This window comes from Notothenia rossii (assembly GCF_949606895.1).
Source record: "Notothenia rossii genome assembly, chromosome: 6".
NCBI classification, from domain to species: Eukaryota; Metazoa; Chordata; class Actinopteri; order Perciformes; family Nototheniidae; genus Notothenia; species Notothenia rossii.
Window position 1 is genome coordinate 27,224,516 of NC_136909.1, and position 14,400 is coordinate 27,238,915.

The 14,400-nt window shown below is 39.4% G+C and overlaps 1 protein-coding gene across 1 annotated transcript in view; it reads left to right on the top strand.

The window, feature by feature from the left end:
- LOC307043150 (transmembrane protein 132C) overlaps nucleotides 1-14,400 on the top strand; it is a 264,602-nt gene that overhangs the window by 138,360 nt on the left and 111,842 nt on the right. The window contains exon 4 of the mRNA XM_079687429.1: nucleotides 1,819-1,959. Coding sequence (XP_079543555.1) covers nucleotides 1,819-1,959 — 141 coding nt within the window. The remainder of the gene's footprint in view (nucleotides 1-1,818; nucleotides 1,960-14,400) is intronic.

The following is a 14,400-nucleotide window of genomic DNA, read 5'->3' on the forward strand; positions in this document are numbered from 1 at the left end:
ATTGAGGAAAATTAGGAAGAACTGATTATTCAAATGTTGTAGTACAAGTAGTAATGTAGTTGGTGCATAAATTACTATTGCAACAAATGTTTTAATTTTTTTCATTATTAGTCGATTTTTTTTGGACGAATGCTCCGGGCCATTGGTCACAATGGTGGGGCCAGTGATAATATAATGCCAGTGGCATTTTACCATGCATTTTACCCTTAATGTCTACCCCGGATTATGCTGTGTTGCCTCACACACACACACACACACACACACACACACACACACACACACACACACACACACACACACACACACACACACACACACACACACACACACACACACACACACACACACACACACACACACACACACAGACACACACACAGACACACACACACACACACACACACACACACACACACACACACACACACACACACACACACACACACACATATACAGTATATACACACGTATAACATGCAGAACACATATCAAGAGACGTACATGGCATATTTGCTGGTAGTTTTTGGCAAGACATGAAGCAACACAAACACACACAAGTAATAATGAGAAGAGAGACGAAGAGGGTTGGCAGATTGTTTTCCTTCTGTAAAGAGGGAAAAAGTTTATTGGAAAGCGTGCCTATGTTGGTATTTGTTGTTACCAGAGACCATTGTTTGTGTCTTAATAAGAAAAGCAGTAAACAAGCTTGTGTGCATGTGTATGCGTGACTGTGAAGTGTGTTAATAAACTGAGGGAGGGTCTCGTCAAGGTGATAAATAGAACAAAACACACCGGGACGGATTAGAGAGAGAGAGAGAAGGATGGGGGAAGAGAGGGGAAAATAAAGAGATTAACCATAGTATAGATTGAAGGGGGGAGGAGGGGAGGAGGGGTAGAGGGGGGGATAAACTAAGGTATACTGTATGGGGAAGGAAGAGAGGGAGGAAGGAGGGAAGGAAATCACAAAGGGATGGATGAAAAGCAGAAGAAAAGCCTTAGGAGGAGGTGAAGACAAGAGATGAAAGAGAAGACCTGGTGAGGAAAATAAAGGAGAGAGACAGAGAGTAACAAGGGAATGCTGAAGAAGGAGGAATAGAAACAAGAATGACATCTGGAAGGGAGGGTTGAAGCCAAGAAAAATGGAGGAGGAAATCCTCCAGATTAAAGGACAACCTGGATACAAAAGAAGAGGCAGAGATGAATGGCCCTAATCTAACTGGAAAGAGAAGAAAAGAGAACAGGAGAAGGGAGAGGACGGGGGCTGGCAAAACATGAGGGTCAGTTAATGTAGAGGATACCTCTGAAAAGTACTTAGTGAGAAAGACTGTGATGCAAAACAAATATTTACAGAGGAGAAAGGCAAACAAAGGAAAGAACAGAAACAATCCTATCATCTTACACTGCTCATAATTGTTGCGTCTCCTTAACAAAGTAACATGTCATGTATTAGATATCATCTCGAGAATAGCATCCTCCACGCAGTGCATACAAACGTTAACTTTCTCAAGAGCTATTACTGTCGATCCTTTGTCTTCTCCCACCAAAACATACTGTTGGAGGCAGCACCATGCTGTGTGGATACCTTTTTGAAAGACATTTTATACAAAGAGTATTGCACGTATCAGGGATTAAAGAAAATCTGCGAGAAATCGGAGGAAGGCAATTTTCAAGCACACCAAATTCAATTTTAAGCAAATTCCCCCTAACTGTCAGTGTGTCAACTCGGCTTCCTCTCCCATCTTGTTTATGATGTGCTTTTGTGAACTTTAAATTAACCTCACTTTCTCTTCTCTCTCTTCGTCTCGTTCCTCTCTGCAGGGTGTGGTTCCAGTCAGGCATTAACTTCCTAGCTGTGAAACCCAGCAACCTCGTTGCGTGGGAGATCAAACAGGAAATGGCGCCGGGAAGCAACTCGTTGGCGGTGATGTGTCAGAGAAGGGCCTCCTCCACAGCACAGAGGTAAGATTGAATCTCAATACTCATGTTTCCCCTCGTCAGCAGCTGATTTGCCTGTTCCTTGTTTTTGCGGGTGCATACAATGCGGAGATCTGTGTTTATTCTGCAACAAGGCACATTTTAATGCCCTACATCTGAGCAATGAGCGATATAGTTGTTATCACAATGACAGACTCTGCACCAAAGAACAATGAAATATTCATGATTTGTGTATTATCCTCACATTTTCTCAAGTTTACAAAGAATAGACTTAGATCGCTGAGCCTGATTCTGGTTTTGATTGTTGGAGATGTCGTATAACATTTTCATATAATCATTTAAACAATATACATAGGTTATGTCTTATTCTGTGATTGCCTTTTACTCGTTTAAATAGTATTTTTAGTCCTATATGTGTTTAACAGAGACATTTAGGATATACATTTCAGGAAGGGCAAATAGTGGATTTGCAAATGGTTAAGGACTGGGGGGTTTTATGGTTTGATGTTGGGGATGTTTAAATAATGCCTAAGATAATTAACGTGTGGTATAGTGTACCAGATATAGTGTGACTGTAAGCTGTGTTCGGGGTGCAAAGCCATTTTATCCTTTGAGGATGAATTTGCTCTGTTCCTGCATTTGAGATCGATTTCAATTGTATATTGACTTTCTTTATTACTTTATCAACTATCTCAAAAGACAAACTTTGTCCGTGAATCATTTATCAGTTTCTCTTAAGGGAATTAGAATTTCCTCCACAGCGTTATGTTATCTATCTTAACATATTTACTATATGTAAATGCATTGACAATCTAACATGAAAAGCTTGTCTTTCTGATTATTGACTGATTGGCTCTTGCCTTGAATTTTAAACTCTAATCTTTAGAAATGGTGTTTAAATACATATCAATGAGTGTGAAATGCATAGATTGAGGTTAGGGGGTAATGTATTGTGTCCTGTACACACACCATGGGTATACAAATACACACCGGGCTGACAAGCAGCAGTGGAAATCACGGACCTGTGTGTCAGGATAAATGTGCCATTTACTGGGTAATTGCTCTGCCCTTGTGTGGTTCGCTATGTCAGTGTGTGCGTGTGGATATAGTTTGTGTCAGGAGGGTAATGATCGCAGAATAAATACAGCCGTTTTTCATTATTTTGTCGCTAATGCGACATGGGATTAGAACTTGACCCCAGTGCATGGTTAGGATGCATTTGTTGTTGCATAGCACTGATACAGGATAAAATGGAGGGATTAAATGTAATCAGTGCGGGTTGAGATGTTAAAAACGTAAAGAAGACGAGGAAAAAAAAAATCTCACTTAAATAAGGTAAAATGAGGATGGCAAAACAGAGAGGAAAGGTGATTTCCAGTGCAAATAGTAAAGGTATGAAACTAAATCAATGCATGAGTGAACTCTGGGGAAAATGAAAATATTTAAAGTAGACTTGTTACAGGAAACACCAATGGTTCCACTCGTGAACTGTTTCTGCTCATAGCAAGTTCCAAGGACAGTAAATTCAATCCAATCCAATCCACTTTATTTCTATAGCCCATTTTAAAAACAGAGGGTTTGCCAAAGTGCTTCACAACAAACATATCATTATAACGAAATATATTATTACAAGAATAGATAAAAGGCATACATAAGAATAAATACAAGGCACATAAAGGCTATGGGCAGAGAATAAAAGCAATAGGTAGAGCATAGCTCAGACTGACTTGGGAAAGAGATGGGTCTTTAGGCGGGACTTAAAAGTTTAAATCAAGATACAATATTGGCATTTAGAAAAATATCTCTGACGTGTTTATAATAAGTTAAATAATATATTATGTAAAAAGCTTTATGAAAAACCGATTCTCATCAGATAATATCAGGAGACTACTGCATGTTATTCATTTAGCAGCAGACATAACATCGCCTTGCGCCGTATTATCAGTTGATGCTGAAAAAGCTTTTGATAGGCTAGAATGGCCATTTTTGTGGCATACAATGCAAATAATCGGTTTTGCGGCAAAATGTATGATTATTGTGAAGATCATATATAATAATCCAAGTGCTATGGTTCTGACAGGCAATCAGTGGTCACCTAGAATTCCAATTCTACGTGGCACACGGCAAGGCTGCCCTGTCTCCGCGCTTCTGTATGCAATTTCTCTAGAACCGCTTGCACAGAAAATAAGACTATCCAAAGAAGTAAAACATATAGTTGTAAAAGAGACAGACCACAACATTTCGTTATATGCGGATGCTCTACTACTGTACTTGGACGAGGTACCAACTACGCTTCCTAAGCTGTTAAATATCTTTACCCAATTTAGTTCAATATCTGGTTACAAGAGCAATTTGAATAAATCATGTCTTTTACCCCTCAATAGTGCCATGGTTGAACTAAACCTAAATACAGAATTGCAGATCGTCCAACACTTTAAGTATTTGGGAATCGATATATATGCCTCATTAGACACAATAGTAGCAAATAACTACAAAATAATGTATACAACAATTAAAGATGACCTAAAAAAATCGATTAATATATTATATTACCAACCAATACCCAAGAATCATCATCATCATCATCATCATCATCATCATCATCATCATCATCATCATCATCATCATCATCATCATCATCATCATCATCATCATCATCATCATCATCATCATCTTTATTTAAAGAGACTCTTGGTCCATTATTACTAGGGGTGCACCGAATGGGAAATTTTTGGCCGAAATCGATACCGAAAATAGGAAACAGTTGGCCGAAAAACGAATGCCGAAAGGCCGAAAATTATTAATAGAAATATATATATATATATATATATATATATATATATATAATGTATACATTTTTTACCAATGTTGTTCAGCTACCTGATTATGGAAAAATACATGATTATGGCAAAACTTAACTTAAATAATAATCACTATTATGGGTCCATAAAACATTTATTCAGCACTTTTGAATGCATACAGTACATTAATTCCAAGTCAAGTGCATTTTCTTTTCTCTGTAGGATAACTACAACAAAGTGCATTCAGAACAAAGCCAAGGTGCTTTAAAACTGCATAAACATCTAGGCCAGTAGGCCTACAACAAACTAGTGTAAATAAAGACTGTAACAGCCAGGCCTTCAACAACAACAAATGCACCTATAAGTTTTATAACGCGTTGTTGTGATGACGTAATCAAAACGCGGCGACAAGCACGGCGCGCGACCATGCTCGCGGCTGGCTCACAGCCAACATGTCTGCCGCTTGGAGATATTTCAAAATATCAGAGAAAGAGGCGCGGATTGCGATTTGTAAAACGTGTTCAGCTGACATTTCTCGAGGGGGTGTAACTGCAAAGACTTTCACCACTTCGGGATTACTCCACCACTTGAAAACAAAACACCCGGACAAATATGTGGAGTATGATCAACGTAACCCTGTTCTCTGACATTCGGTGATACTTTTTCGGTGCTAAAACCCTTTCGGCCGAAAGCCGAAGGGGCCTTTTTAACAATTTTCGGCCGATAATTTTCGGTGGCCGAATATTCGGTGCATCCCTAATTATTACAAGACATACAACACTCAAATATAAATTAAAAAAGGCAGTTATACCAATGTTTCCACAGAGGTGACTGGTATTGTACAGCACTGAGACACAGATTTGAAAGCAGCATAATGACAGAATCAGATACAAAGTTCTAAAATATGACACAAACAGTGGAGGCCTTAATGTTCCCAATCTCAAGCTTTATTATTATTCCTTCACGCTTCGAGCCTTGAAAAACTGGATTGATGAAAGCACCAATGTACCTTGGATTACAATTGAAAGAAGCAGTGGCGAGCCGTCAGGGCCCTCTAGGCCCTCTCTAAGGTCCTACAATATTCTACAAAATAATTTTTAAAAACATTAAAAAACGTACTGCCATGCGCACATATGGATTTCCTTGGAATCAAACTCTGCCAACACATCAATTAGTTAAGGTCATATAAAGTTCAAACAGTGTGAGCGGCACTACTTCATATATATATAAAAAACTGCAAGATAAATTAACCGGATATATTGGCATCTCTGCAGTATGGAACACAGATCTAAAAAATGACACGCAGACTATTGATTGGAAGAAAATATGGAATAATATATCCTTAACATCGCGTAATCACAATCACCAAATGATACAGTATAAAATGATACACAGATATTACCTGTCAACCAGAAAATGCTGTCAATTAAGGATGATTCCAAGCCCCATATGGCTTCTCTGTAACCAAATGACTATTGGCACATATGTACACATGGTTTATGAATGTACTGCATAAAGAACGTTCTGGAAACAGGTTATTGACATTGTATCTGAGATTATTGGAGTTCACATGGGAAAGGGATTCCCTATTTTTTTTCTTTGTCTTTTCTTTTTTTCTTTTTGTGTTATTGTCTATATAATTTGTATCTGTGTATACAGTATAAGTCCCTTTGCAATAAAAAGTTGGTCACAAAAAAAAAGAAATTATGTAAAAGTATGAAAGACTTGAAGAGAAACACTAATGTACCATTTGAGTACAGATGCAAGCTGATGGCAAAACATGTATATATTTTCTTCTTCCCATTTGTATAATGTTATGTGGAAGCACTATTTACATTGTGATTCAAATGCAGTCCAGACAACATGCACAGTTTGATATATACTTCATGCAAGATCCAGCATGTTTGTTGCCAAAATTAGAATACAGTATATTGGCTTATGGGTTGGTGTCAGGAAGAGTCAGCTGCAACAGCGTTAACAACATGGCTGAATGGAAAGCTAAGCATACATATGGATAAGGTCTGTTCCACTTTTTTTCCTGTTCACCTATCAGTCTCTCCATCCATCTCTTTCTCCAACCTTGTGTTGGAGTGACAGAAGTTCCTGCTTCCCTGTTACTCCTCGCTGCCTTTTCCCCTCTCGGCTGATGAATGACTTCCCATTGCATGAAACTATTATAGCAGGACCCCAGCTCAATGAGCACCACTTAGCTAGCCGTTAGCCACGTCTAGCTTTGACTTATGGACAACATCAGCATCAATGAACGAACCAGATGTGGCATTAAGGGAAATAAAACTGATGACACAACAGCTTTAAGCACTCTAATTAAGAGCTTTAGACAATTAAAAGTGCAGATATTTTTAAAACCTTGATGCTAGTCTCTATGGTACAGGAGATGCTAAGATGCTAAGCCCCACCTTCCATTCTCCAAAGGCAGATACAGTTTTACTAACATTTAAATATGGTAGGTTGCAATTGAAATCATAGTAATTTGGGGAAACAATGTTCCATGACTTCAGACAGAAGTAGACAAAACAGACTTCCTTTTCTAGCCTGCAACTGGCTTATTTTCCACCCGACATGAATTGTAGATAGCTTATCAGGCTGGTTCCATGACTTGGTTGTAAATGCTGTTTGACTTGTATAGGTAGATAGGGTAGAAAGGCCATTTGAGTTGCATACAGTAACTGTGAAAAATCTGAAAAACTAGATCTCAAATGAACGGACCTCAAGTTTCCTTAATTAGAAAAAAATGTTGATTTGTTTTTAATGACTGAATATAGAATAGGCTACAAGAAATATTTCAAGTCCATGTTGTTTCCACATTACAACTTAAAGTGAAGAAGATGGATGTGTTCATACTGCTGGAGCACATTTCAGCATGCTGGTGAAAAACTGATGATTTTTGGGAAGTGCAAGCCATTCTAGCCTCAAGGTATAGAGGTTAAATCCATGGCCCGTTGTTGTCCATCAGCATGGTGTTGTTTGAGATGTGGAGATTGAGGCGATTCTAAACCGCTGCTTATTTCCCTGAGCTTTGGCATGTATCCAAAAGATTTGTTGTCTTTTTTTTTTCTTGCCTGAAGGAAAAACTCATCAAAGTAACGTCAGATTAAACACTGAAAGTGATGTTTTAGAAACTAGATTATGATATGGCTCTCACAAAGAAATCTATAGGGATTCAGAGATGCAAACACACACTCTTTCACATTGAAATCAACTTACACACAAGCACACTCCTGCCGTCACCAATGGGATACTGTAAACAAAGAGTGGCCTTAATGCTCAGATTAAGATGCTAAAAGCACACATTTGTACAAGTGTTACCATGTACACGTATGCACAAATTAACACGCCTGCACAGAAAGCTGCGGAACTAACACACACACACACACACACACACACACACACACACACACACACACACACACACACACACACACACACACACACACACACACACACACACACACACACACTCACATACACACACACACACACACATACACACATACACACATACACACACACACACACACACACACACACACACACACACATACACACACACACACACACACACACACACACACACACACACACACACACACACACAAAGAGAGACAGCATACAGGCAAGATCACAGGCTTTTATCAGCAATTGTGTGGGCGGGATGTCTAATTAAAAGAGCTGATCTGTATTAATCTCTAATGAGATATTACTGCTTGAGACATGAAACACTGAGTGTGCTTTTGTGAGGGGAAATGATTACTACCTCTGACAATTAATATTGTGAATTGATTCCTGTTACCTATTGTTGTTCAGTAATATAATTCGATCCAACATTATACGCGGTGTTCAGTATAAGCGTATAATAGGGAATGTATCTTGAATAGATGCAGTAATTAGAAACAGTATGTGGCTTTTGTGTGTGTATGTGTGTTTTTTAAGTGTGTTATGCATGTGTTTATGGTTATGCATTACATATAAAGAACTTTGGTATATTTGTATGCATATATGTATGTAGGTTGACAGTTATCTGAGACCGACAAAGAAACCCATTGTTGATCATGGTGACTAAATGCATCACGTTTCCCAGAAGACCTCAATTATCATATCATTGTGCTGAAGATTGGCTCAAAGCTCTCTTTCAGCTCTCATTTGTTTCTTTATTCATCTTAATTGTACAGTAATCATTCATTATTTGTGTATTTATCAGTATATAACCATTTCGATGCCACTTAGCTGTAATTACACAGTGTTGTCGTATTGTATTTTGCATCCCTGCCCTTCTGCCGCTGTGTACCCGTGCTCTAAAATATAAAATATAATGAGATGTTTTTATGCCTCTGTGTGTCTCTTCTCCCTGTGAAAACGCTATTGAGGTGCCCTGGACCAAGTATTGTTTTTTGTTGGACTTCATTTTTGATGATCATTTCAAGTTATTATTCATTTATGTCCCTTCTCACGCAGTTTTAGTGGAATTTTAATATGTAGTTATACAGTATAATCCTTCAGTGTGTTTTATTTATAGCAAATATATTGGATTTTTTTTATTCATCTTCAATGTATTAATTCTGTTGCTTGTGAAGGCCCGACCTTGTTGAGTTTCCAGTGTTGTAACTGATAGTAATTTCCACTGCCTTCTGGGAGTTTTGTCTCACTTGTAAAATGAGTTTCTCCCTTCTTTCCACCCTGTTACACGTTTTTTGTATTGCTTTACAGGTTGAATAAATGAAACCTAAATAGAAGTGGAACAGGTTCGGGATGACCTTAGTTTTGGCTGGTGGTTTATATTAGAAAAATGCTTAATAGTTTATAGCGTGGCTGATGTTGCCAGAATGGGAGCAGTGCTCTATTTCATGATCATGATTAGAGCTATAGATTAACACTGCTAATGGGCCTCGTTCAATACTAGAACTGGGGTAATGCACTGTGCATGCTCCATACGGGGACATGCTATTTATCTGCTTTTGTGGGTGCGTGTGTGTGTGTCTAAATTATCTTTACGGAATATTCTGCTGTAGCCAAACAATGTAATTTCTAATTATGAACGTGCCGTGGAATCAAATAAATCAGTTTCAACTTGAACAAGCAATTTGACACACTTTTCTGTGCAACTTTAACATTTTAAAAAGGTGAAACTAGATATTTTTTGACTTCCCCTTGGTAATGGAACATAATCATAAACAGCAATTTACCAGGAAAGCAGTGAAATTGGAGCATTCTTGTGGAGATGAGAGTTGTTTTTAATTGTTGAAAAGTGGACACTATTGAGGATGCACTCTGCTTTAATATCTGAAAGGGTGTGTGTGATCATTACCAATTAAGCTTTTCTCTTTGTTTAGGATTGCGAGCTGGGAATTTCATATTGCAAGTTTTAAATTTGTATAACATTGTGTTCCACTACATAGTGAATACATTCTTAAATGACGTGATGTTTAAAATTCTTTCGTACAGTGTGCAAAAAACATCAACACTGCTCTCTTTTCAACATATTTTAATGTGTTTAAAGCATAGTAGAGTAAAGACTCCTAGCTAGTTAACATTAGCTTTTTTCTTAAAATAATTGAACCTCAATTGAAAAATTAAAGGAATAGTCTTTTATTCAAATAGCTATCATATTATTTTTTTAGGTAAAATAACAGATCAACCTAATCTGCTGTATTGCTACTAACACCTTTAATTTATGCAAATTGTTGTGCAACCAATATAGTAATAGCCTCTCCAGTACACTAATTGTTGAATATGTGCATGCTACAATCCTTAAGGCAATCATGTGACACTTCCAGAATTAAATATATGAAGCTGTTGTTGACAAGCATGTAGTCGATCCCCCAACATATTTTCTGCTTAAATAAAATACATTACAGTAGTTTATCTCTCCTCACAAACACAAACAGGCAAACACACAAGCACAATATTTAAACATTAAGGGAATGTGAATATTTAGTCAGTTAAGAAAATACATGCAAACACTAAGTACCTCCACTAAAAGCACTTACAGTACACACACACAAACAGACATGTCACTGTAGTATGCAACACTGCACATGCCTCAACACATAGGTCACATATTTCATAAATGTTATGTAATCTTATTTGGTATTCAAACACAAACTGCGTGTGTGGTGTCTCTGTTTTTTATATTTTTAGAATGGATTTGTTAAACTTAAAGGGGACCTATCATGCAAAATGCACTTTTGCACGTCTTTTATACATGAATATGTGTCCCCGGTGTGTCAGGGAACTCACCAAGTGTCAGAAAACACAACCCTCTCTATTCCTCCATACCCAAATCTCTAAAAACCGGGCTTCAACAGATCTGATACAGACTGATACAGATTTGAAATTGTTCTGACTTCAGGAACGAGGAGCTCCGCCTATACAGTATGGGCAACTCTCCACCTATTAGGGGAATGAGAGGTTGTGTGGCATGGTAGCAGCATGGTAACAGCATGGTAACAGCATGTTAACAGCATGGTAACATGGCGCTCGTGCCTCACCCCCTCCTTTGTATTGGGGCGTGGTCAGCTGCAGCTCATTTGCCACAGAATCAGCCCTGGTGAAGACAGGGCTGGAATGCATGATCTGTTTGGTATTTTGAAAAAAAAACTTCACAGACATGTTTTTTATATGGCCCTACAATATATTATTCAAATATAGCATGAAAGGTACACTTTAATTAAATGTACAAGCACTCAAATTAAAGAAATACATTACATGGAGATACTGTACAGAGGGAGATTTCAGTTCTGACACTGACACTGACACACACACATACACACACACACACACACACGCACGCACGCACGCACGCACGCACGCACGCACGCACGCACACACACACACACACACACACACACACACACACACACACACACACACACACACACACACACACACAAAGACACACAGCAAGGATTACGTTTTTAATGTTTGAACTTCTTTTTAATCCGCACGAGAAGGGGGTAAAATGCAGGGCGCAGGGTTAAGTGTTGTTTGGTTTGAGTTGTTTGTAAAAACAAACTAAGTTAACAGAGAGTCTTTGTTTTGAGTGCTGGCATGGTCTCCCTGGGATACACACACTCATACACACATGCACACTCACAGCATAGACATGGGGCCAAGATGTCTGCAGTCTCTGTTGGCACACACGAGGATTAAAACACAGCAACAGGGAGGAAGGATGGAAACAGAGAGTGAAATAGGGGAGGGGGGAGAGAAGAAGAAAGGGAGAGTATAAATTGAGTGAGTCGGGACTGGGAAATAAAATAAGAAAAATTAGAGAGAAAGAGACCCTGAGAGCACGACAGTGTTGCTCTTAGTGTTTGTCCCTGGAGAGAGAAACATTGAGAATTCCCTTCAGATAGTTACACTCCTATTCCATTTCCATTCAATGCAGAAAGCTTGTGTGTGCGAGTGGGGTCTAAATATTTATATATTTTTGTTGTAAGCATGCAGAGACCATTTCTGTGTGTTCCTCTATAGCAGTGGTTCCCAACCTTTTTTGAGTACTGTACCCCCAAAGCATTTCAAGCCAACCTAAAGTACCCCCTACTACGCAATCAATCGTGGTGATCCCCAGGATAGTCTATATATTATGGCAGACCGGCTGTGTGTGTGTGTGTGTGTGTGTGTGTGTGTGTGTGTGTGTGTGTGTGTGCGTGTGCGTGCGTGCGTGCGTGCGTGCGTGCGTGCGTGCGTGCGTGTGAAATGTGTATGTGTATAGCTAAGGTGAAACCTGGGAGTGGAAGAAGGAGAGAAGTGATGAGGAGAGATAGAGAAGAGGAGGATATTTTTGTCTGTGTTACCCAATGCGACAATTAATGTGACACTTAAATCATATTAAATCATAACTAATCATATACATTATAGTAGCCATTGTTTAAAGACTTTAAAAAAAAAGTAAGGTAACTCACCAATTAATGTGACACTTGAGCTTGTTTCTCCCTCATCAGTTTTGTGAGTCTGGGGGAGATTGTTGCAACAGCTGTGACCAGGTTATTCTCCAGGTTGAGTCTGTTCCTGTGTTTAGTCTTGATGTGGGTCAATGCGGAGAATGTCACCTCACACAGGTATGTGGACCCAAAAGGCAACAGTTCATTCAGGGCATGTTTCCCCAATGCAGGATACTCCTTCTCCACACCACACCAGAACTGTGTCAGTGGTGTGCTTGAGTACCTCATCTTCAGGCTCCTATCTGAGGACACATCTATGAGGTCTTCCTGCAGTCTGGCGGGAATGCTGCTGTTAATGCACGTCACAAATGGATTACGCACCCAGTCCAGTGTGGATGACTTGTTGTCAATATCAGGGAAGTAGGAGTTGAACTCATTCTTGAGCTTGGACAAATGTGTGTACTATTTTCACAATTGGAGCTCTGTCACATTCACCAGTAGCAATGTATGCGTTCAGCTGCAGGAAACAACTTGTATCCCCTTTTTCACATTTTGCTCTGCCAGAGCTTGATCTTCTCCATGAATCCACACACTTTGTCATACAAGCTAAGAACATTTGTGTCTTTACCTTGAAGAGAGATTCAGCTGGTTGAGTTTGCTGAAAATATCAGAGGTATCCCAGCCGAGCTACCCAGTCAGCGTCGTCGAAAATAGCCACAAGTGGGTGTGTGTGCTCCGACAGAAATGCCCTCACTTCATTGCGTAGCTCAAACCTCCGCTGTAACGTTTTCCCTCGGGATAACCAGCGGACGTCCGTGTGAAGCAGGAGCTGTTTATGTTCTGACCCACCGTCTTCACAAAGTGACTGAAACAGTCTATGATTCAAAGGCCTGGACTGTATGAAGTTGATCACTTTTACGGCATCATTCAAAACATCGTACTCTGGACTCATTCTCTTGCTAGCTAATGCTTGTCGGTGAATCCTGCAGTGCGTCCATGTAACGTCAGGGTTTACCTTTTTTATGTGAGCCATTAATCAATTTACTCTGCCGGTCATCACCACAGCCGTCTGTGCACACATGAGAGCAGGATTTCCAATCCAGCTTGTGTTGAGAGAAAAAATTGTCAATAACGTTAAAAACGTCCTGTCCGGTAGTTCTCCCCGTGAGTTTCTTGCAAAACAGAATGTGCTCGTTCATCTCCAAAGTGTCTTTGTAACGCACAAACGCAATCAGTTGTGCTTCCCCACTGACATCCGTTGATTCGTCCAACTGCAAAGCGAACGTAACAGACGCTTTACATTTTTCCACCACTTGGTCAATAATGTCAATTCCCATGTCGTCGATCCGATGGCACACAGTATTATTTGACAACGGCACTTTCTTCAGGACATCAGCTGCTTTCTTATCGAGCATAGTTTCTGCGAGAATTATAGCAGCAGGCAAGATTAGCTCTTCGGCTATGGTAAATGGCTTTTTCGATTTAGCAACGAGTAGCGACACGGCATAAGATGCCTCCAAGGCCTTGGTTGAGACCGATGTCGCTTTCTTTAGTTTTTCTTGGCTTCCCTTAAATTCAGCCAGCTTTTGGTGGAAAAACTCTGCAGGCTTACCCACACAGGCGGGATGTCTAGTACTAAGGTGCCGATGTAAATGGGATGATTTCATGCTATTATTACACACACACACACACACACACACACACACACACACACACACACACACACACACACACACACACACACACACACACACACACACACA